General features: G+C 48.4%; 7 protein-coding genes across 7 annotated transcripts; 3 read left to right on the forward strand and 4 right to left on the reverse strand.

Moving 5' to 3' along the window:
* Positions 1 to 3,966: 3,966 nt before the first annotated feature.
* On the reverse strand, positions 3,967 to 5,132 carry ATNIH1004_005919 (uncharacterized protein; the record flags this gene model as incomplete). The annotated part of the gene is made up of 4 exons (XM_033570558.1): positions 3,967 to 4,335; positions 4,400 to 4,705; positions 4,801 to 4,986; positions 5,067 to 5,132. The coding sequence occupies 4 exons, from the start codon at positions 5,130 to 5,132 to the stop codon at positions 3,967 to 3,969; spliced, it is 927 nt and encodes a 308-aa protein (XP_033426590.1).
* Positions 5,133 to 5,799: 667 nt separating this feature from the next.
* Positions 5,800 to 6,730, forward strand: ATNIH1004_005920 (SUR7/PalI family protein; the record flags this gene model as incomplete). The annotated part of the gene is made up of 4 exons (XM_033570559.1): positions 5,800 to 5,815; positions 5,874 to 6,171; positions 6,234 to 6,416; positions 6,481 to 6,730. 4 exons carry the CDS (start codon positions 5,800 to 5,802, stop codon positions 6,728 to 6,730), a joined length of 747 nt encoding a protein of 248 aa, XP_033426591.1.
* Positions 6,731 to 7,540: 810 nt separating this feature from the next.
* Positions 7,541 to 9,565, reverse strand: SSZ1 (ribosome-associated complex protein SSZ1; the record flags this gene model as incomplete). Its single annotated transcript, XM_033570560.1, has 5 exons — positions 7,541 to 8,212; positions 8,273 to 9,044; positions 9,116 to 9,242; positions 9,295 to 9,331; positions 9,476 to 9,565. 5 exons carry the CDS (start codon positions 9,563 to 9,565, stop codon positions 7,541 to 7,543), a joined length of 1,698 nt encoding a protein of 565 aa, XP_033426592.1.
* Positions 9,566 to 10,038: 473 nt separating this feature from the next.
* On the forward strand, positions 10,039 to 10,866 carry RRP40 (exosome non-catalytic core subunit RRP40; the record flags this gene model as incomplete). Its single annotated transcript, XM_033570561.1, has 1 exon — positions 10,039 to 10,866. One exon carries the CDS (start codon positions 10,039 to 10,041, stop codon positions 10,864 to 10,866), a length of 828 nt encoding a protein of 275 aa, XP_033426593.1.
* Positions 10,867 to 11,175: 309 nt separating this feature from the next.
* Positions 11,176 to 14,806, forward strand: ATNIH1004_005923 (MYB DNA-binding domain protein; the record flags this gene model as incomplete). The annotated part of the gene is made up of 2 exons (XM_033570562.1): positions 11,176 to 11,242; positions 11,325 to 14,806. 2 exons carry the CDS (start codon positions 11,176 to 11,178, stop codon positions 14,804 to 14,806), a joined length of 3,549 nt encoding a protein of 1,182 aa, XP_033426594.1.
* A 387-nt stretch (positions 14,807 to 15,193) lies between these two features.
* Positions 15,194 to 19,909, reverse strand: ATNIH1004_005924 (putative UDP-glucose:glycoprotein glucosyltransferase; the record flags this gene model as incomplete). Its single annotated transcript, XM_033570563.1, has 5 exons — positions 15,194 to 18,073; positions 18,133 to 18,393; positions 18,446 to 19,265; positions 19,338 to 19,691; positions 19,764 to 19,909. 5 exons carry the CDS (start codon positions 19,907 to 19,909, stop codon positions 15,194 to 15,196), a joined length of 4,461 nt encoding a protein of 1,486 aa, XP_033426595.1.
* Positions 19,910 to 20,747: 838 nt separating this feature from the next.
* ATNIH1004_005925 (uncharacterized protein) lies at positions 20,748 to 22,197 on the reverse strand (the record flags this gene model as incomplete). Its single annotated transcript, XM_033570564.1, has 2 exons — positions 20,748 to 21,536; positions 21,595 to 22,197. The coding sequence occupies 2 exons, from the start codon at positions 22,195 to 22,197 to the stop codon at positions 20,748 to 20,750; spliced, it is 1,392 nt and encodes a 463-aa protein (XP_033426596.1).
* Positions 22,198 to 23,071: the final 874 nt, after the last annotated feature.

Raw genomic sequence — 23,071 nt, forward strand, 5'->3', positions numbered from 1 at the left:
GTACCATTCTGGACTCAGGTGCATCTATCCATGTTTGCAATAATAAATCACGGTTTACCTCATTCAATCCCACGTATGAAGGAATCCTTCGAGCAGGAGATTCAACCATGGCAATTCAAGGCCTAGGGACAGTCACCATCTTCCCTAACAAGGCAAACTTAATTAGTCTCCAAAAGGTTGCATATGTCCCAGGATTCCATACCAACATTCTATCTGCTCGCCGCATGAAAGAAGCAGGATATACATGGGATTTTGAAAACGACCGAATCTGCAGGAAGAGTGACCGAATGGAAATCTGCAGACTAAAGACAGTTCAAGATCTATGGGTAGTCGAAGATAATCAGCCATCTGAACAAGCCTTTGCACTGAAAACATTGAAAAAGTCCGAAAAACCCCTAGTCCTGGATGGAGATGCACACACATGGCACCGCCGACTGGGACATCTAAACCATGAAGCAATTCAGCACTTGCCAGAGGTAACAACAGGAATGCAAATCAACCAATTAAAAGGCTTTAATCAGAAATGCCAGACTTGCTTAATCTCCCATGCACCACGCCAAATCTCTCGACGACCATCGAAGAAAGCGACCAAGCCTTTCGAATATGTCCACTTTGACCTTATCCAGTTAAGACCTGCATACAATGGACATCAATGGTGTTGCCACTTCTATGATGAATTTACACACATGCACTTTGCGTACACTTTTCAACGCAAGAATGGGATTCAAGGTGCAATTGACCACTTTACCAATCTAGTTAAGAACCAATGGAACACCTCAGTCAAGATCTATCGATCAGATAATGAGCAAACATTAGGCCATGACTTCGACAGCCTAACCAGCCAGAACGGGATCATCCATCAAACCTCTGTACGCGGTCAACCTGAACAGAACAGCCGAGGAGAACGTTCTGGGGGATGATTCTCCAAAAGGCTCGACCTCTCCTAATCAATGCAAGAATACCATTGGATCTATGGCCTGAAGCAATAAACGCCGCAGTTTATATTCTCAATCGATCACCAACAAAACAATTGGAATGGAAAACCCCATTTGAAATGCTTACCGGAAAGTGTCCAAACCTTGCAAACCTCTACACCTTTGGTTGCCGCGCATATTTCAGAGATCAGAACCTTGCCAACACACAAAAAATGGCCCCTAGAGCGCTTGTTGGGTATCTAGTGGGATACAAGGCATCAAATATCTGGAAAATCTGGCAACCAAGACAGAGAAAGGTCATCGAATCCAGAGATGTTACCTTCGATGAATCTTGCATGTACAACCCATGTGAGCCATTCCTTGAAGACCTTATCCAAGAAGCTGCACCAGAGCCACCTACCGAGGTGCTTAGAATACCAAAAATTGCAAAAGCAACCCCTACTGTTGAGATTGATGATTCCCCTGAAGGAGTAACAGTGGTTAAAGAAAAGAATTATACCAATTCAACCAATCAGGCAGAACCACAAAAACAAGCTTATCAAGAAGCTTATCCAGAACAGCCAGTAAAGGAAACCTTATTCCAACCTCCACCAACACCGGAGACAACACCTCCACCTGCAGACCACCCACCTGGTCTACCTGATCAGTTAGACTACCAATTGGAGCAACCAGATGACCCTCCTGAACCACCTGAAATGGAAGAACCTGATTCGCCAAGCCGAATACTCCTAGATTCATTGAATTCAGATCAATCCCATCCATTGGGCTCAATCTGGGGGGGTGAAGCAGAACCGCAACCGCAACAAGAACTACCACCGCAACGACGACCAAGGAAGGAGGTTGATGAAAACAACATTATCCTAGGAAAGCGCAACAAGAAAAAGCCAAATGACCCTTATCTTAAAGCATACTCGGCAACTCATTGGCCAGACAGCTTACTAAGTGCATTTGCAATAGGATTAAACCATCAGCCTTCCACCTCCATGCGCAAGATCCATCGAGACGATCTACCTTCTCCTCCAGATTCATGGAATGAAATGCTTAAACACCCACTTCGAGACCAATTTATTGCATCAGCAGCATTGGAATACAAGACAATTCAAGATAAAGGAACAGTTAGAGTGGTGGAACAATCACAGGCATCCAAATTATTCCACTACGTTGGGTATTTGCCTACAAGTTTAATGAAGATGGCTATCTCCTCAAGACAAAAGCACGCATCTGTGTACGTGGAGATCTCCAAGCCCATTCCATGCAAGAAAAGCGCGCAGCCACCCTTGCAGCCAAGACCTTTCGCTCAATATGCGCACTTATTGCAGCTTTTGACATGGAAACTACCCAGTATGATGCAGTAAATGCTTTCCTAAACGCCCTAATGGATGAAGACATCTATGTGGCAATGCCACAGGGATATGGGATCAAAGGAAAAGCATGGAAGCTTCTTCGAGCTCTCTATGGCCTTCGCAGATCACCTAGATTATGGCAGAAAGATCTATCTGCAACCCTTCAAGAATTTGGGCTTGAACCAGTCAACGAAGACCAATGCCTCTTCACAAATAACCATATTCTTCTTATGGTATACGTGGACGACATCATCATTGCCAATATGCCCAATCAGGAGGCCCGGGAGAATGCTCAAAAGCTTAAACAAGCTTTAGAAGCTCAATATGAACTCCGCAATATGGGAGAACTTAGCTGGTTCCTCGGAATTCGAGTCATTCGGGATAGAACTAACCGAAAGCTGTGGCTATGCCAAGACGCCTACATCGAGCACATGGCTACAAGATACCATCTGAATGATCTGACCACCTATCCCAAAACACCTGGGGATCCCACAACCTAGTTCCTAACCAAGAAATTGCTTCACCAGCTCAAATTCATCACTATCAGCAAAAGATCGGCTCCTCTCTTTATACAACAGTTATTTCACGGCCAGATGCCGCACGCACAGTTAATAAGCTAGCAGAATTTATGTCAAATCCCTCGCAAGCACATTTGGAAGCTCTAGACCGAGTCATTGCATATCTCTATTTTACCCGCTTCTACGCTATTGAATTTTCTGGTTTGACCAATCAGAACCACATTTTTCTATGTGCAAGCGACGCTTCATTTGCAGACAACCTAGACCGCAAAAGCACAGAGGGACTCCTTTGCAAGCTCTATGGAGGACCAATAGATTGGAGAGCTTCAAAACAACGCACAGTTACCACTTCAACCACTGAAGCCGAACTTCTTGCAATCTCAGAAGCTGCGAAGAGTATATTCTGGTGGAAACGTCTATTAATGCAATTACTTTGACCCAGAACACTGCATCTCAATCCAATGTGAAATCGCCAAACAATCGGTTTACTCACCAAGGAAGACCCCATGTTCCGCACAAAGCTCAGACATGTGGATGTTCATGGCCACTGGCTTCGCCAGGAAGTTCAAAATGGAAACATCCATGTCCAATGGGTTCCCACCGCGGAAATGCCCGCAGATGGACTGACCAAGCTTCTCCTGACCAGAAACACCAAGAGTTCATCAAGATGCTTGGTTTGGTCAACATTCAAGACCGCATTCTGGCCTAAACAGGCAACATTCATGCATTCAACTGCAGTAATCAATCATTTATTCATTCAGCTATTCAACATCTGACCTCGCAGATATTTGTCGACCAAAGTGGGCCAATATTACCCATTATTCAGCATCCGCTCGGTCCGACTTTATTCCTTTGTTTTCACCTTTTTTCATCCAGCTCTCCCAGATAGATTCAGATAGTTAGAGACCTTAGAGACCTCAATTTCTTCAATGCATATCCATATTCTTATATAATCGGTGATACTAGCTCATACGCGTATTCAGCTGACCGACAGAAAACCTGCGCCAAGAAATGCGCGTATCAAAAATCGGGTCGCTCTTATTGGCCGGCAAGGTCTTACTTGGATGACATAATCTCACCTTTAACTAAGCTAATTAGTTAACTAGAGAGCCATAGCAAATCCAATGTATAGATTTACTATAAAACACGTAGTATTTACAAAGGCCATGACTAAGATTCGCTCTCCGAATCTTCATTACCCATAAGAACCTTTAAGGCTGATATCCACTTCAATACTTCGTGCTGCAAGGCTGTCAATTTGGCCATAACGGCCATCAGGCTAGGGTCCTGGCTCTCTACCCGGACCTTCTCTTTTACTTTCACCTCTTCACCTTTCCATGTAAAAACATCTCCTGCTTCGTCATGGGGACGTTGGCGAGTTCCAAATATTCGATCTCGCAAGTTAAACCCCGTCAAGGAGATGTCCGTTGGAGTATGGCTTGGTGTGCTAGGCTCGACAGTCCTCAAATATAACACGAGGGCTGAATCGGCAATAGATAGATGGAACGAGAGGGATGGGGGTAAAGGGGGGTCGAACGTCTTTTGCAGTTGAGTTAATTACGACCACTAAAGGAGAGAGCCGCACATATACTGGACAACTTACATCCTCAAGTGCACTGGCCTCCCACCATTTGCCTCTGACTTTATCACTCTCGCCCTTTAGCATCTGCCGTGCCTCAGAGATAGTCTCATGCAGTAGGTGCAATTGGCCGAATATGAAACTCGCATTGAGCGGGTCGCCGGTCCAGGTGCTAACATCCACCACATCGAGGCTCTGGTTGACCAAGTTTCTCACCGAAACCAGTTGGCTCAACACAAGCTCTGGAGCACCAGGAGCAGTTGCTAGACACAACCGTGTCGTGGGCAAGCCGCGTACCGAAGCAAGGGAACTAAGACGAAGCTGGATGTCCTGTGGTATTGACGCTAGTTAGCGTCCTTGGCCACGTTGTCGGGCATGAAATTTAGCAAGGAGGTGACGGCCAAAAGTTTAGTTTCAGAACGTACGCCTTTCACAATTTTAGTCCCAACTCTTGTCACGAACCCTTTCACATTTTCGGATCGTAGGGACGATAGGACTAATGTGCTACCCGGCTCTTTGGGAGCTAGAAGTGCTTCGCACTCATGGAGACCTTCTCTCAAAGAGACTAGAGAGTCTTGCAGATTGCGTAGTAACCATTCCAACTCTTTGGCCTGTATAGCATTGTATTCGGTCAACCATGTTCTCCCTATGTTGATGTAAGTTTGGTAAGTAAGGGCGGGAAATTAAGTACCAATGCACTATCAGCTTCCTGATTTAATCGCTCAGGGGGCATAGGCGGATATGCCCAAGTAGCCATCTTGCCAATCACGGGAGTAGTCGGCTTCTTTAGCCCAGATGTGCCTAGTGACCCCTTGTGAAGGCTGAAAAGCAAGTTCTAGTCCTAGTGGCGAAGTAGATAGGCAGAAATAAATCGTCGCATTAAATTTCAGGATGATCCACTGGGATCCAGAAAACGTCAGCCTAATCAGCGAGCTGTATGGCTTGGGTGGTGCAACGTCAGGATGAGGGCTGGGAAAGTCGGCAACAACAACGTCATGGATAAAAAGCCACGCTTGCCAGATCGGGGCTAGTGTGGAGATAGAGTTTGGGCTAGCCGAGGACAGCTAGCGGGGAGTTCTGCAACGATGACGTTGAGATCTCCGGTGATGCACACTACCTCACCACGATGATAAACGCTGCAGAATCTTCGACCACCCATGATGCACTCTCCCTATTATATCACTACTCTCCTTCCCTACTTCTTCGGGACAACGTCACCGGGAACTCCGGATATCCGTTTTAATAGCTAATACCATACTATCCTACCTACCATTTCTCTAAGGTATCTGAGCTCTCGACAGCTTCTCCTGCCTTGTTCTCTTTGATCTCATCCCATCTATCCCAGCCTCCTACTGCTATCACGACCGATCCCCGTTGAACGGTCGAGCATCTCCAGCCGAAAGTACGAACTTTAGCCAGCGACCATGGCCTTGTTGAGCAGTAAATCCTCCCTCTCCGGTAGCCCAAATCGCATTCCACTGACTGTGATTTTACGTAGGAGCTGCACTAGGCTTCCTAGGCCTTTTCTTCACGGCCTCAGCTTTACTGTTGATGTTCCTTACCTTCCTTGGTGGAGCGAGAAATTCGACCCCTTTGAATATAATCTACTTTTTGCAAGTTGATACGCGCACTATTCCCGGCGCCCCAGATCTGTCTCGGTGGACCTTTTGGAATCTTTGTCGGGTTAATGAAAATGGGAAGAGCGAATGTGGGACCTCTTATCCCGACTTTCCGTTTGACCCTCCTAGTCATCGGAATTTCGATACCACTACCAATATTCCCAGTGCCTTTGTCGGGTAGGCAAACATGGTTTTAGCAATGAACAAACCAAATAAAGCCCTAGGCTGATGCGTCGCAGAACGAACCACTACTTCCTGACTTCTCGGTTTACCTTCCCATTCCTACTTATGGCCTTGTTCTTTGCTGTGATCTCCCTCTTCACCGGATTCCTGGCTATGTGCACACGCCTGGGAAGCTATCTGTCGTCTATTATGGCCTGGGTCGCATTGTTCTTCCAGATCATTAGTACTTGTCTTATGACGTAAGTTTGTTGCACTCATGAATCCGAGGCATCTGTTGAACAATTTTGCTCACACTATGAGCAGCGCTGTGTACGTCCAGGGTCGCAACAAGTTTAACGCCAATGGCCAGACTGCCAGGCTGGGCGTAAAGGCGTTCGCCTTCATGTGGACTGCAGTGGCGTGCCTCCTCCTATCTTGCATCCTGTACTACATGGGCGGCGCTGTGGGGGGCAGCAGTGAGTCCGGGTACAGTGGTCGTGAGCACCGACGTCGTGGTTTCTTCTCCTCCCAGCGAGCCGCGAGTGTCCGGAGCAACAAGGAAGCAAACCCATAAGCCCGATCTTTAAAATCCGAGCGATCAATGACCCAGGAATGATGGAACGAGGTTTTGCCTGCGGAATCTAAGACGTGAGGTCTTAGGCTCCTGCATGGCAATATTGTCGTTAGTTCAATTTCTGCGCTTGAAAAGATACGATGGTGCGAATAACTTTCTTATCTCAACCGGGTCCTTTAGAATTGATTTTAGTCGGACTCAGAGATACCTCCTCGGTCTCGGTTTTCCATGCTAATTACGTTTCATTCTCCTGGATGCTACAGGCAGGCGACATCCATGGTTTCCGAAGGCCCCCTTAATTTTTCCCCCAGTTATGTTGATGGTGTACGTGCATTTTCCGATTGGATAATCCGATCCACGATATCTGGTTTTGCTATGTTTTAGTTTTAGTATCTAGTAATTGTAATATAATAGGATGTTTTACAACAATGTATTTTGTTCGGGGCTGTCTTCCGCCGCAGACACGATACTCCAAATCTATAACTTCTATTGAGTAGTAGCCTGTATATGTACTTTTCAAGAACCTTCATCGATACATTCGTCATCAAACATCATTGCAAGGCAGAGCGCGGGACATAAGACCAGTAAATCACCATCCTGACCAATCCTAGGCAAAAAGTATATGGCACAGAACAATAGATGGACAGTGAAAAAAATGCGCAGCGTAATCAGAGAAAGAAATTTGATATTCTAAATGGTTCATAGTGCCAAGCAGGAAAACATTAAACATAACGGTGGAAGCCCTGGAAGTTAAGTTGCCGAAGATACGAGGAAATTTTCACGAAACGTTGTCATTCAACAGTGAGCGATTCATGGAGCCTGCACAGCACCCCTGACGGCATTCTGTCCGCCAACTTCCCGGGCAGTAACCTGCAAACCAAGGTCCGCGTTGACGTGGACCATCAATTCGACCTTGCTGCCGGCCTTGACAGCCTTGACGGCAAGCTCGGCAATGGGCTTCTCGGTCTTCCAGACAATCTCCCGGGTCTCCTCCTCCTCATCTTCATCTGAGTCGAAGTCAGAATCATCCTCGTCCTCGTCGGTCTTGGCAGGCTTCTCCTCCTTGGGCTTGGATTCGGGCTTGGTGACCTTGATGGAGCGAACACCTTCGCAGACGCGGACGAGGACATCACCGCCCTCCTTGGGAGCGGAGTACTTGGCAATACGGCGAGCAGGGAGAGCAGTCTCAGCGTTCAAAAGAACCTTAAATTCAGAGGTCTCACCGGACACAAATTCAACACCAATGGCGTTCTGGAGGTGGGGAGTGGCGGTAACCATGGGATGGATGGACTGCTCAATGTCTTCCTTCTCAAACTCCTGGATCAAAGAGGCTTGAATGGCAGCACCCCGGGCAGACAATTCAGAAGGGTTAATGGCAGTAGTCAGCGTTGAGGGGGCAAGGATCTGAGTCTTCTCGGGGAAGATGTGGGCGGCTAACTGAGCAATCTTAGGGGTGTGCGAAGTGCCACCGCTGAAGATGACCTATCAAACTAGTTAGAACATCCAAGTCCCTCAGTGCTGCGCCAGATACAATAAACTTACTTCATCAATATCCAAAACATCTAGGCCGGCCTTCTTGACGACCTGCTCGATCAAGCCGGTAAACTGGGCAAACACCTTGCTTGAAAGTAATTCGTACCGCGTACGGTTGATGGTGGAGCCGTAATCAATTCCATCGGCCAGACTCTCAATGCTCAGAGAGGCATTGGTACCCAGACTAAGTGACTTCTTGGTAGCCTCACCCTCCATCTTCAACTTGGCAAGCCCGCGAGCACTCTCTCGAGGGTCGGTCTTGTGCTTCTTGATGAACTCCTTGGCGAAGTGGTCGATGACAATCTTGTCCAGTGTCGCTCCTCCCAGTTCATAATCATGGGCAGTCGCGAGGATAGTGTACATTCCACCGCGGCAAGCAAGGACAGCGGCATCGGAACGAGTACCACCCAGGTCAGCAACCACAACCAGCTTATCAGCGACGGTGGCTTCTGGCCGGGCATCGTAAGCCAGGGCAGCGGCGACAGGCTCGTGGATCAGTTGCAAAACTTCAAGACCAGCAGCCTTGGCGGAGGCAGCCAGGACTTCACGCTGGGCATCGCTAAAGTCAGTGGGGACGGTGATAACGGCGGCATTGACTTCCTTGCCAAGGAAATCAGAAGCAGACTGTTTCAGTCGACGGAGGTGACGGGTAGCGATTTCAGAGACGGTAACAGTGTTGGGGGTCTCGCTTTCGGAGTCACGAATCGAGAAGGCCACAGCAGAGTCGCTCAATTGAGGATGAGCGGAGTTATGGCATGGCGTGGCATCTATCGACTTGAAGCTATGCAGACTGTCAGTATCGTCCTTGTACCTAAAATAGGTGATTTCTCCGGGATCAATGGGCTAAGTTACTCTTTGCCAAGGTAATCCCGGAAGTATGCGACGGTGTTTTGCGAGTTGCGGATAAGCTGTGCCTTCGCCTGAGTACCGTGGTATTCTTCACCATCAATGTACGAGAGGACGGAAGGGATCTGACGGTCTTTCAAATACTTAGTAATTCGCTTTTGAAGAATAATTATAGGGCGACAAACCTCCTTCTTCGTTGGCAATAACCTCTGCCTTGCCTTCCTGTATAGCCTCCAAATCAGTATTCCCCTTCATCTTCATCAAAGTGACAGAAATAGCAGTAAAAAAAGAAAAGAAAAGAAAAGAAAAGGAAAAAGAAAAAGTTCTCAATAGCTCATCTTAGGAAAGCTGATATTTTGCACATACAGGGTTGATACGGGCAATAGAACTCGACGAATTGCCAAAGGAGATACCAATGGCAAATCTCTCCGCGGCGCCGTTGGTTTCATCAGCCATCTCGAATTCAAAAATAAGAACAAATAAGGAGGGAGGTCCGGATAGAGGAAAGAAAGGGAAGACAAGATGACAATTCGAATGGACTTTGGACTGGAATGATAGACGGGAGGAACGAGAAAAAAAATTTGCTGTGTTTGACTGTGGCTGGTGCTTATCGATAGTGGCTGGTGCTCATCCTTAGTCGCATGTTGCCAGAAAGCAAGAAGACAAAAGCATCCACGACATATCCGGCTATCTATTGAGTTAATAGATAAATTACAAAATATATAGGCAGTATCTTTCTGGCTGGTCTCCTCACAATCGCTTGTCTGGACTCTACTGAGCTACTCTATAGAACAGGTCGCTGAAGATCCCTGCATCACGTGCTGATAGTCCGATAAGCGGGTTGCGAGCTGAGCGCTTTTTCGCGCCCAAAAAAGTTACCTAAAGCAGCATATCACCATCGATTGTTCGTCGCGCGAGTCTATCCCATCATGACCTCGCCGTTAATCCTCCTACCCGGTGACGATGTCCCATCGGAGTACCTCCCTTCTACGAGTTCCACACCATTGAGACTCGGCCCAGGTCTTCGTCTGTTGTCACAGCCATTGTCCACATCATCTGCATCAACGCATGTGCTTTCTGCGACTCAAGCCGGTATCCTCTCTACAGACCCCAAAAAGAACGCCGTATCGATTCTCTCGCCCCCCAACCGCCGTTATACTCCGAACACCAATGATCTAGTCATTGCACAAATTCACCACTCCAGTCCGGATTACTTCTATTGCATGATCACTCCTCAGGCTCCTCATGCAGTTCTAGGGCAGCTGGCCTTTGAAGGTGCAACGAAGAAAACTCGACCGATGCTGAAGCAAGGAGACTTGGTGTACGCCCGTGTATTGTCCACCGGTCTTGGTGCTGGGGCGGAGGTGGAATTGACCTGTGTGAACCCTTCAACTGGGAAGGCCGAACCTGGAGGACTGGGTCCATTGACGGGTGGGATGGTCTTTGATGTCTCCATTGGTATGGCTGCCAGGTTGATGCGAGCGAGCTCATCCACATCCGATCACCAAGAAGGGATCGAGGGATTGGTAGTGCTAGAGGAACTCGGCAAGAAACTGGAGAAAGTGGGAGGTTTCGAGATCGCCGTAGGAAGAAACGGCAAGGTGTGGGTGGATTGTTCCAATGGGGGAGAGTCTGCTGTCAAGGCGACAGTAGCCATCGGACGATGTCTCAATACAATCGACGAGCACCGGTTACAACCAGCAGATCAGAAGAAGTTGGTTTCGAGGATATTGCGAGAAATGAAAATAGAGACTTGAACTACCAGCGGATTCTTTCTCCCGAAACGAATATAGATTTTCTCTGTCCAGTTTATATAATATATGTAATTATTACTCGAGAACAGCGTATTATACTGTAGATATTGTGTCCTAATAGCATCTTCTGTGCACAATGGAATGTTGAAGAGCGGAGAAGACCGCGCCGCGTCAAAGCTTCAACTTGTCCGATCTTTTTTTTTTTTTTTTTTTTTTTGAGCCACCCCAAGACATCCATCGCCTTTCTATTTCGTCCCAACCATCCCTTTCCTCCCCTCAAGACTATTATTTCTCTAATTTCGCTTCCCTCAGATGGGTCAAGGGTCGTCTCAACCCGTAAATTCAGAGGGGCTAGAAAACGAACCCCTCGAAGATATCGGTGCGTTGTTTACCCTTGAAGCTCTTACGAAGGCAAAAATTACCTCCATTGGACATCACTAACGGGACTGCATCGCACGCAGAGAATGATCGCTGGGGGATCGCGGATACGAAATCGACGCCCCCCAAAGCCTTGAAAAAGACAAATCTCGATGTGAGGCCGACAGATTCTAGTACGACGAAGCGGAAACGAAAGAAGTCCCAGGATCACCAAGATATCTCTACCAGGGCAGCGTCAACTGCATCATCGCCCAAAGATGGCCGAATTTCTCGTCCTGCGAAACGCAAGAAGACTCATGAACCGATCCAGTCGATAGCGGAGAACCTCAAGGCAGACAACCGCAAAACGGACGGCAGAGCGCCCATGGCGAGTGCTGTCCCAACCGGCGAGTCACTGAAGACTGTCCGACCCTCCGCGGAGAAACAAACCAATACATCTCCTCCCAAGCACCCGAGCAAAAAGAGACCTGCACCCACCGTTCATATTGAGAAGAAAGCGGTCCCCTCAAAGGAAGAAGACACCACCCCGGTACATGACCCTGCAGCCCTAGACGACTCCCCCATAGCACCGGTAGAAGGCAAAAAAAAGAAAGAACGGTATTCTGAGAAGGGGGGGCTAGTGGGGCATTTTGCACCGGCAGAGATGACAAGAATTGAAGGTTTCAAGATTAATTTCTGCAATACCCATGGCATTTCCGGCGCAGATTTCGACAGTATGGTCCAGCATGCAGCACGGGAGAAGGAACAACCATTCCCTAATGAGTCCCTAATATCCAAAGCCGATTTCTGGAAGGCTATCTACGATATTCTCCCAAACAGAAATCGAAGGTCGGTTTACCGATTCATGAGGCGACATTTCCAGCTCTCTACGCAAAAGCCGCATCACTGGACGCCTGAGCAAGACGAAGAGCTCGTTGAGCTTTATAAGATACACGGCCCGAAATTCGCCCGTATAGCTAACATGCTAGGCAGGAATGATGACGATGTGGTTCAGAGGTGGAAGAACCGGTTGCAGCATCGTGGTACCATGAAAAGAGGGCCGTGGACGGATGAGGAAGTAACACAATTCGAATCTGCGTTACAGGAGACCCGGAATCTGCTATTACAGCTAGGCTATGATGTGGGCCGGAACATCTATGACATGGACGAGTCTTTGATCTCCTGGGGAGCAATAAGCGACAAACTCAGCAACAGCCGGTCAAGGCAACAGTGTGGTGATAAGTGGCGCAAGCTTAGGATCAAGATCATGGCCGAACGCTTGAAGGAGGAAGGCGAATCGCCTCCCAGCTCTGTGTCAGAAATCCGGCATACAAAGGCTAAAAAGCCCGCGGCTACAGTCGCGCAGCTTGGGAGAGAGAAGACAGGAAATAAACATTTTTTGAGCGAAGTATTTGTGGACTCGGATGATGGTAACGGTGACGATAGTGATGGGTTGGATACTCATACTGGCAAGAAGACTGGCGCAACGAAGTCAGAGAATCGTGTCGCACCTGCAAAACCTGCAAAAAAACACACTCAAGCTAATTCAACTGCTTTCATCAAAAAGGAGAACGAGAATTCCACCTCGCCTTCTGATGACTCCGAATCGGATTCAGAAGCCGGCTCCGACACAAGCTCATCGCCTGAGGCCGAGGGATCAAGTTCAGACAAAGAGAGTGATCATTCAAGCTCGGATTCAGACATGGACGAGGAGAGTCGTACAAGTATCGAGAAAGCCCAACATATAAAGGAGAAGCAAGCGACCATACAGAAATTGAAAGAGCCCATCAGATCATTGACAGAAAACAAATCCAAGGTGCCTAGTCTGGATACACTGGTTACCGGCCAAAAGGAGAGGTCCAAGGAAAGAGCCAACCCTGCATCTCTTAGCCCCAAGGAACGAAAGGCAGCTATGCAGGAAAGGAAAAAATCTCCTGAGACGTCGTCTGACGCGGACTCTGAAGATAGCGAAGACAGCGACTCTGACACCTCTGTTAACAAGCAACGCTTCGTAGAACAAGAAGCTGCAAACTCTTCTCGGAAAGCAGAGACCAAGCGCAAACCTTCTAAGGACACTAGTGGCAGCAGCACGAGTTCGTTTGATGAGGGATCGAGCGGTACTTCCAGCGACGAAACCAATGAGAGCCAAAGCGATAGTGACAGTGAAAGCAGCAGTGAGAGCGACAGCGATGCTACCCGTTCCACTAGCGATGAGCAAGCAAAGCCGAGCAAAACCGCCTTGAATAAAGTAAAGCAAAAGCCGAAGCCCTCCCCTACGACATCCAAACAGGCTGTTACACAGGTGATGCCAAGTGAACCTACCAAAAGTCCATCTATAGAGCCCTCTTCCTCAAATGAATCCGCGTCAGATGAGGCCGAGAGCTCCAGTGATAACTCCAGTGACAATGAGCCAGTGGAGCCAATGAAAAAGCCATCCCAAGTTAACACGAAGAAGCTGTCCCGGGAAACTAAGACTACGCAAGGCGCCAACGGCGAGAAGCCAACGAAATCCACAACAAATTCATCTGCGACAAGCTCGTCATCGTCTGACCAGTCTGATGAGAGCGAGAGTGCTAACTCCAGTGAGGAAGACGAGCCTGTGAAACCGATTACAAATGCTCCATCAGACAGCGGTAAACGCAAGATTCAAGAGTCCTCCGTCAAAGGACCTAAACAAGACGTTAAACGCACAAAGTTGGCTAAAACACAAAGCAAGCCTCCTGTGGAAAGTTCTTCAGAAAGCGATGAGTACGAGAGTAGCAGTGAATTCGAATCTGCTTCCAAAACCTCATCAAATGAGAGTGGAAGGGGAACCAAGCGGAATGAATCCCAGAGCGAGGATGAATCTGGATCAGATGACTCTGGCTCTACATCGGATTCCTCCAGTTCTGATTCCGGTTCTGATTCTGATTCGTCATCTGAAGCCGAACCCGAAGCAGACGCAAAGCCCAAGCCAAGCAGTATTCAGCCAAAGGGGCCTGTCAAACAAGATACCAAGACAAAACCGCGCACCGTGTCGAGCCCCAGCTCTGCATCCGACTCATCTGAAACTGAGTCTGAATCTACATCTACCTCCGAGTCCGAATCCAGCTCTGAATCGAAGGCCGATCGCAGGCTCCAAACAGGCCCAAAATTTAAATCCAGCAGTGCAGGACCGAATGGGCCTAAAGAACAGGGCGCCAAAATGAGCCGCTCGAAATCTAGCACATCTGTATCAAACTCGTCTGAGACGGAGTCTGACTCGGGTTCTGATTCGGATTCGGATTCCGTATCTGAATCTGAATCAGGCTCCGAATCCGAACCCGCGGCTGCACCTACGCCTGCGCCCCAGCCTAAATCAAATCCTCACTCCGGACTATACAAAACTCAACTGAAACAGTCCCAAGAACAGGCATCCAAACGAAAAAGCACCTCGGAGCCCAATGCGACGGTCTCAACCTCGACCTCAGCAAAACCAACCACATCACGCGGAAGTAGCAAGGCAGTAGATCGTGCTACCCCTGGCAAGAAAGAGATAAAACCTCCCACTAAGAAGCCCAAGATTGTGGATAACTATGTCAAGACGAAAAAAAACCGACCCTACTAAACAGAATCCCGCTCGCGCTGGCTCGGGTCCTCAGATGAAGAAGAAAGTTCCTGTAAAGAAAGAAAGCTGAAAGCTCGAACTAGTAATTGACTACGAATAATGATGATACTACACTTTTACCTTCTTTGCTTGGGTAAATTAAATGGTTCTGCTCTTCTGCTTTCTTTCTTTCCTCTTCTTGATCTCCTGCTATATAGAGAGGGACTTTGGACAAGCCGGTGGTCTTGGTTTTGGCTCCCGCCATGTACGAAGTACTCAACGTTGGTTGAACAGGTTAATTCCATGTTTATCTTGACACTGTATTCCCAGCACCTATATATAGTATAACACGCAATATGATCATGAACTAATACCTCAAACAAGAATCTTCTATAGAAAATTTAAAAACTACAGTTCATCCTTATCCCATTCAGGAGATCCTTCGTCATCCTCTTCATCCACCAAGTTAGGCTGCATTTCTTCCTCTTTCTGCTGATGTCCAAGAGCCACTCGTTTCGACAAAGCCGCAATTTCATCATCATACTCAGTCCACTCGGGGACCTGTCTTCGGGCACGATCCAATTTCGGCTCTTTCGTTTGCGGGTTATTACACAGGTCGATAGTTCTCGCCTGAGTGAGGGACTCATCCGAGCACCACGTCTCGCACCACAGCCATTCCTGTGGGAGGCTCTTGATGGGGATATGATGTTGCATGTGATTCGGCAGGTCTTGGTCTAAGTTACTCAGACTGCCCGGATCCGCGGAGAGCATCTGGTATTGACCGCGGAGACGATCACCGGCGGCCAGGGCGCGGAACCGACTCAGATCGACCACATACAGTGCGGAAATGTGATATGGTTTCCCTCGGAGGAATTTCTTCCAGTATCCCTGTTTCCAGAAGCGGAAGCCTTCAATTTCCTCACGCGAGTCGCACATGGGTGTGAACCCGTATGGCGCGTCTTCTAGGTCTAGAGTGACCAGATCGTACATGTCTGTGCGGACGATCTGGTCAGCGTCCACGAAGATTACCTTCTCCAGGGAAAGAGGGAAGAGTACGTCCAAGAATAGGATCTTGTAGCCCCAGATCTCTCTCTGCTTCTCGCGCTGAGTACGGAGCCAGTGTGGCCATTTATATGTGACCATTTCGTAGGAAAATCCGTATTCGTCTGCAAGGTGCGGGAGGAAGGACTTGAACGACGGGGAGAGGAATTGCTCGATGAACCAGAATTTAACGGAATGTTTGGTGTTCTTCATTACGGAGACCATCATGATATTCAACATCCGCTCGTATAGATGGCCACTTGCGACGGAGAAAATGTTGATATCAGCTTGCTTTTCCGACATGCCTTTCGAACCGACACCGACGCTCGAGAGAACACCCGAGGCAAAATTTAGTCCCTTGGAAACATAATCCATGGCCGTGCCTGATTTAGAACTGGTTTCTAAGACGTCTTCCATTTCGTAGCCTTTCTTGCGCGACAAGCGCGGGAAAAGAGTTTTGCCCTGGAAAGAAAGCAATGCGACTTCATTGTTCTCGTCGCCGGGCTGCGGACTATAGCCCAGACCGCCGACGCTTTCTAAATTGAAGATGCGTTCACTGCGCCCGGGCTTCAAATTGATCTTCCACAGTCCAGGTTGCGTTTTGAATTGGAAGTATCCCAGGTTCGCCATGATGATGGTGTCTGCAAACGAAGGATTATTGTCGGTCCCGAGATCCAGTTGAACCCCCCTTGGAGGGCTTTTGGTAGTGAGGTCTCGGGAATGGCCCTCTATCATGATATGCTCTAGTGCATAGACAGCCTCAACATCAGAACCTGAATTCAGTGAACTGAGCATGATATTATCAAGATCGTGAACGGAGTCCTTGGGAGCCACCAGCCAGGACGAAGGGACGTCCATCCCCAGTGTAAGAAGCGCCTCAACCGGTACCCCCGAGAAGGAAGCCGTATGTCTTGAAATAGATCCATCATCGTTGAACGAAGGTTCTGAGTCCAAGACGTAGCGGTAGAAACGCTTTGTTGGAAGTTCTTTTATTTCTTCCCGTGGATTCAAGAACAGCCTGAGCCTAACGCTTGCTAGTCTTGAGAGCACCTTCAGAATTGGAAGCCATTTTTGAGCAGTTTCCGAGGATGGGTCAATAGAAGCCACGATGGTAATAGCGGGGTCTTCCGAATTCGAGACGGTTATAACTGAGCGAGAGTCGTTCCATTTGTCAAATATGTTCACCCTGATGTCTGAGGTTGACTCAAAGATATCCTCCGGTACATCCGATATAGTTGAGAGAGTAGTAAGAGATGTCAATTTGGCGAATGCAAGAGCGCCAGATAGGTTCGAACCAAATCCCAAATCCTTACAGGCCCGAGTAACGGGGCCGATTCGCTTTGTTTGCTCATAGGCCAAAAGTTGATCCAGGTCTCCAGATGTCACATCAGCATCAATAGGTCCGACCGTCCTCCCGTTTATCACGAGTCCGTTTGCACCATGAGGCAAACCAAATTCCTGAATCAATGGCCGCTTATCTGCCCAGAATTTGGAAATTTCCTCGGCATCGCCGGCTGATGGTGCAGAATAGTCGGAAGACTTAATGTCGGCTAAGACTTGAGCGGCATCGACCTGTTTCCCCCCCTTTAGAGAGCGATACAGCTTTATCGATGCGTCCATCTTAGAGGTATGCTCCCCTGGGTTATGGATGAAAAGAACTTCCACCTCTTCATGCTTCTCTCGATGTTCCAGAGTCGCGGTAAGCAATTGGTGGCCCTGTTCAGAGTCAAAATCACCTACGACAATAAGATATGCACTATCAAGAGCATCATCCTTCATCGAAACGATCGATGGAGTTTCACCGAGTGTCTCCTTTTGTGAGTCAGACACCTTGACCAAGTCCACGACCCGGATATCTTTAGGGTCCTCGGGTATAGCCCAAAGACTACGTCGGTCAAACGCCTGGGAGAGGAACAATCCCGATAGCGAAGTGCCGTCCTCAATTTCTCCACCCACAATCCCCTGTTGGATCACCTGCAAGTCTTTGCTGACCCGGACACTGACTTCTTGCATCCAGCTGTCTTTCCGAATGACTTGGGCTCCGTTAACAAAGCTCTGCGAAGCATCGCCCGTGATTCCGAGTCGATTCTGGTAACTCAAGGTTTTCGAGACTAAATCTTCGAGGTCTTCGCTCTTTAATACTTCCTCGAATGATAGAATCTGTTTCTCAGGACGTATTTTGCGCTCCTTGGTTGCAGCCTCAAAGCAACCCTTATCTGGGGACGCCACCTTCTGCTGGGAAGAAGACTAGTCCAGATTAGATAGGAGAGTTAACAAAGATAACATGCGCAATAGAAAACACTCACCTCTTCCAAGTAGTGCATTAGACTCGCTAGGCCGAAGGTCTCTTGGAGGTAATGAGCGATCTTGAGTTGGGCAGATGACCCCGGCGTAGATGCAACAGGAACGATGGCGAATCTGGCTGGGATTCCCTTTATAACAAATCCTTGGATATTTCTGACAACAAAGCCCACATCTTCAGAACGAGCTAGATCAACGGGGACTACAATATTGTTCGCATTACGACGCACGGGCGGAAGTTGGCCAGGAAATGTACGATGAATGAACTGATCAGGTCAGCATGTAATGGTTACCAGGGAAAAGCTAAAAACTGCTTACTGCTTCGAGGTCACTAGGCCAAGACGCGTATCTAGCATCCTTTTCTAGGTCATTAATCCATATAAGGACCCGGCCACCCTCGATGTCATCCAAATAATTATAGCGTTGAGGAGCATCTTGCGCGAGAGCCTCCCCAATGAATTGGTGCGATAGAAGATTGACTGCTTCTTGGGCGGAAACGCCTATGTCTCGGAACTTTTCGATCAGTTTTCGCTCCCGGCGTAAAAGGTCTAACAGAGAGAATGCATCCATCTGTCGAGAATCGATTTGTACACCATTGATCCACATGACGTTCATGCCCGATGGAAGCATCTGCAAGCGGCTGGAGCGAATATCGTGCAGGAGTTCCATGGTTACATTATGAGCCGCAACTCTAGAGGAGTATTTGGGGAAATCCTGCGAAAGTTTGACGAGGGCGTCTAGAGGATCATCCCTGTCTAGCACATAACTGACAGCGTTTACGCCCAGTCGGGCCACTTCAGATGACGAGAGAGGCCTAAGGTCGTCCGGGGCATCGCTATATGTGCTAGGTCCCGCATTGTCCGATTCCCGTTGCTCAGCCGCTCGGTCGTCGATTACAATATAATCCGTTCGTTTCAGTGCAAGCTCAACGCCGTATCCAGAGACGAAGAGGGGGCGGGGACTCCAGCGCTGGGGCGGCCGATATCGTACTCGATAGGAAACCTGGCCTTCCTTTGCAAGAGCGCTCAGTGTCTGGTGGAAATCCTTGAACATCGGGGACGCGACATCTGCGTACAGGATTGCCGGCGGTAACGACGTATCTCCCAAGACCCGATCAAATGGAAGCTCTCTTGCATCCCTGCAATTTCCCTCCGTCAGCCAAACCGCCGAGCACTACATCCGCAATACAGGGGGAAAGAAGGCTCCTTACATCCCACCCGAAACTTCCTGCTGAGCACGTTCCATGGTGGAAGAACAATACTGTTTGCCATCCGAGTGCACCCATACCGGGCAAGCGGCATCTTGCGCAGCCATCAACGAGTGTTGCACAGAAGCATTGTAGTATTGGTAGTGAGCCGTAATTCGGGGGCTTGCCGATCGAATGGCTAAAGACAGCTTGAAGGACGACAGGCTCTCGGGGGTCTTGAGGTGTCCATCTTCTTCCACCACGTGCAAGAAACGATCGTAGATTTCCTTATCGGTCACGGCGTCATCGAAGGCACCATCGGCGATTCGATCAAGCAACGGGAAATAAGAAGTTGAGTTCTCCTCGGCCGCGGATTCTCTATAAGAAATAATATAAGCAATTCAACAACTAATGAAAGCATCCAAAGGCAAAAAACACCAGCTAGCTTACAAGAGCTCTATAAGATATGGTGCCGCATCAAATGAAGCTTGCAGAGCAACGTTCACCGATGGACTTGCACATACTAAAGAAGATAGTACGGCAGCAAGTAGTACAGAGAGTCGCCATGGAGCGACTAGTCCTGTGCTAGAAACCATCCCTGTTACCCACAGGATGATCTACTGCTGATGAACCAAGAGCTATTCGTCCCAGTGCCACTGTTATCTACTAGCTAGCTGCTTCCAAAGATGAACTAGCATAACGATAACGGGCGGGTTAGCCAATCGACAAATAAGGGGCATGAAATGATTATTCATGCAATTGTCTACCACCAGATCGACATTAAGAAACAGACGGATCTCTGTCTGAAGGCTGGAGAATTGTGGGAGAGGATGATCACGACGTGATGTCAGTCAAATAGGCTTGTGGACACCTAATTGAGGAAGCTACTACGGGCGGCGCAGCGGCCAAACGCGCAAAAACTTCCATGTCTTCTATGGAGGTCGCTGATTGGCTGGCCTACATTCACGATATCAAGGTGAAAGCCTCACCTCTGCAGGATTTATATACAGTTTACTATATCATCTTAATAAGCCCTATACAACCAGGTCCAGCAGTTTCTACTGCTTCCTACAGTGTACCAGCAATGCAGGTCCTATATCCTAGTGAATATGCACCTTTTTATTTGTATTTAATCACAAATTTCTTCATTAGACATCATCATCATCATTGAGTAGGTCATGCACAAGCCAGTTGCGCCCCCTTTTTTTGATTTTCTTTAATCGGCGATTGTTGAAACTCTGCTTTTTTTTGGCTTGGTTCTACGACGAACCAAGGAGATGAGAAACCGACGGAACAGACACCTCCAAAATGCAAACAGAAAAGAATTCAAACCAGATACCCAACTCCAACAGAGACCCAGTCTAATCCAGACAATTATGTCTTCCTTGCGTTTGATGTTAAATAAAATCCATCGTAAAGGTATAATCAATCAAATCACTCCTGAAAGGAGTCTGTGCTAGGTTGCTTGGAATGGGGCCTTTTACGACTGGTGGCCTCCCAAATCAGCCTCTTGCGCTTCTGCTCGTCGATTTCGAAAAAAGACGCATGGTCCACGGTTTTACCAGGGAGGTTTTCTGGTCGCACTCCGAGAGTGCTTGTGGATCTCATTTTCTTAAGGCTCTTGACCTTTCCGGCGTCGCTCAGCTTGCGGATCTCACGCGCCAGGCGTTCGAGCGTAGAGCCACCCAGCCTCAACTGTGAGTTTCTACTCGGAGACGGCGGCAGGGGTTTGTCCAAGACATCTTCCCTGTTGCTGCTGCTGGTGACGGACGAGGCGGGTATTATATCCGACGAGCCAAAACTAATGCCTGAATCCACCTTTCGGCCCTTGTGTCCACGGGACGAGACGTTTTCTACCGTCTCGAAGCTGTCGAGATCGACGAGGCCATCAAAGCTAGCGGGACCGCTGACAGTCAAACACTCGTCAATGATTTCGTTGGCCATCCGAAGGTACTTGTCTAAAGTATCCCGCACCAACGGCCATCCATTGTCAGAGCCTTCCGGCGCCCCCTGGGTGATGACCTTATTCAGGATCACCTTGGCGTTGTTGTTAATGGCCGAGATGTACCGGAAGAATCCATCACGTTGAGATTTTAGAATCTGAGGGGTCAGCTGTGAAGTGGGCGTGACGGTTGCGTCCGTGAGGGGCGGAAACAGCGTGTTCAGCATAGCAATACAGTTAGCCTTATTGAACGGCTCCATCAACATTTCGTTGATGAGGGTCTAGAAAACATGTCAGTGGTCATCAAACCAGCGGGTAGCCCGGATACTCTCCACTCACCCAGCGACGTAGGCCAATGTAGATCTGAGTGTACAGGGCTTCCATGTTTCGGTTTTTGAGACTCAAAGCCTCGATCCAGGTTACCACTCCAGGATACTTCTTCCGGAATTCGGAATTCTTGTGGAGATCCTCCGGCTGGACTTCCAAGCGATGCAGTGCGGCCGCCACTTCCTTTTTTCGGCGACCCTCCAACTCCTTGAGATAATCGAGCCCGGTTAGGGCTTGAGGGAAGTCCACATTTTCCAGCTCCGGGGTGAAGCAACGGCGGAGAAATGACGTGACAAAGGTGGGGGGGAGCGAACATGGTTGGGACTGAAGGAGGGACATATGATGAGTCAACAGGGCGCGGAAGTCAGAATCACGCCCCCATGGCGCGTCCTGGGAAGAGGTAGAGCATTTGGACGAATTGGAAGTACGATTGGAGAACGCTGTCTCGCGTGGACCGGTACCGGGTGGCGGCTGTCTCGTGGGGTTGCAGTTCAATGCGTACATAGTGCGTAGAGGGATTTCATATGTGCCAGGATAGCGAAGGCAATGATCAAAGATCCAGATCAAGGACGAGCCATCCGGCTTATCCAGTAGCTCCTCCGTTGCATGTGCCATGGTTCAAAGATTGATGTGTATATGGACAATTTACTTTCTTTTTTTAAAAAAAAAAAAAAGAAAGAAATTTAGGGAGAAGAAAATGAAAGGAAAAGGATGGTTGAGGATTATGAGATAGAGAATCACTAGGAAAGTGACGGGTATAAAAACCGCGTCTTCAAGAGGGCTGGAAGAGAGCGAAAGGGGTCAAGTCAAGTCCCAGCAAATTGAGTGTGTAACGTGATGGGAGGTGCAGAACAGTCCAAGTTGATAAAGAGTTACGGTGCAAAGACGGCTAGCATCACTTGCGTGTAACACAGAAGTCCATAGCACGGGAACCAGGGAGCAGCTAAGTAGCTTGGAGAGTCGCTCAATTGGTGGCACTGACGAGCTCCTGAGATAGAGAGAGACAAGAGAAGACAAGGTAACTGTTGGGCCTGCTATCCCTTCCGTTTCTCAAGGTGGGAGAGGGGCAAACGTTTTCAACGGTCGGACCCGTCTAGCTCGTTCGCTATCGATAGTGACGGGATCCGCGTTTTCTGGATAGGTCTAAATTCACAGAAAGAGCAACAAGGAAACAAGAGAATCGGACGAGAGACAGACTGGTCGAGCGAGGTTGCTATAGACGGGAGAGGGTTGTACGGGAAACAGCAGTAGTATTAACTGTATAGAAGGAGAGTTGCTGTCAAAGCATCCAGTTCCGATTTTTAGTCAACTACTAACTTAATTCGCGTCGACAAACTGAAGGAAACGGTGTGGAAAGATTGGTATAGAGAACGAATGTATGTAGATGAAAAAAGGAAAGAGAAGAGAGAAAAGTCGTGTTGAAGTAAAAGTGTTGTTGACAAAGTGAACGAGGGATGGAGAAGGGTCTTAGACACTGGATTTAAAACGA

The sequence above is a fragment of the Aspergillus tanneri genome (genome assembly GCF_003426965.1).
Source record: "Aspergillus tanneri strain NIH1004 chromosome Unknown AapTan_4_pilon_pilon_pilon, whole genome shotgun sequence".
NCBI classification, from domain to species: domain Eukaryota; kingdom Fungi; phylum Ascomycota; class Eurotiomycetes; order Eurotiales; family Aspergillaceae; genus Aspergillus; species Aspergillus tanneri.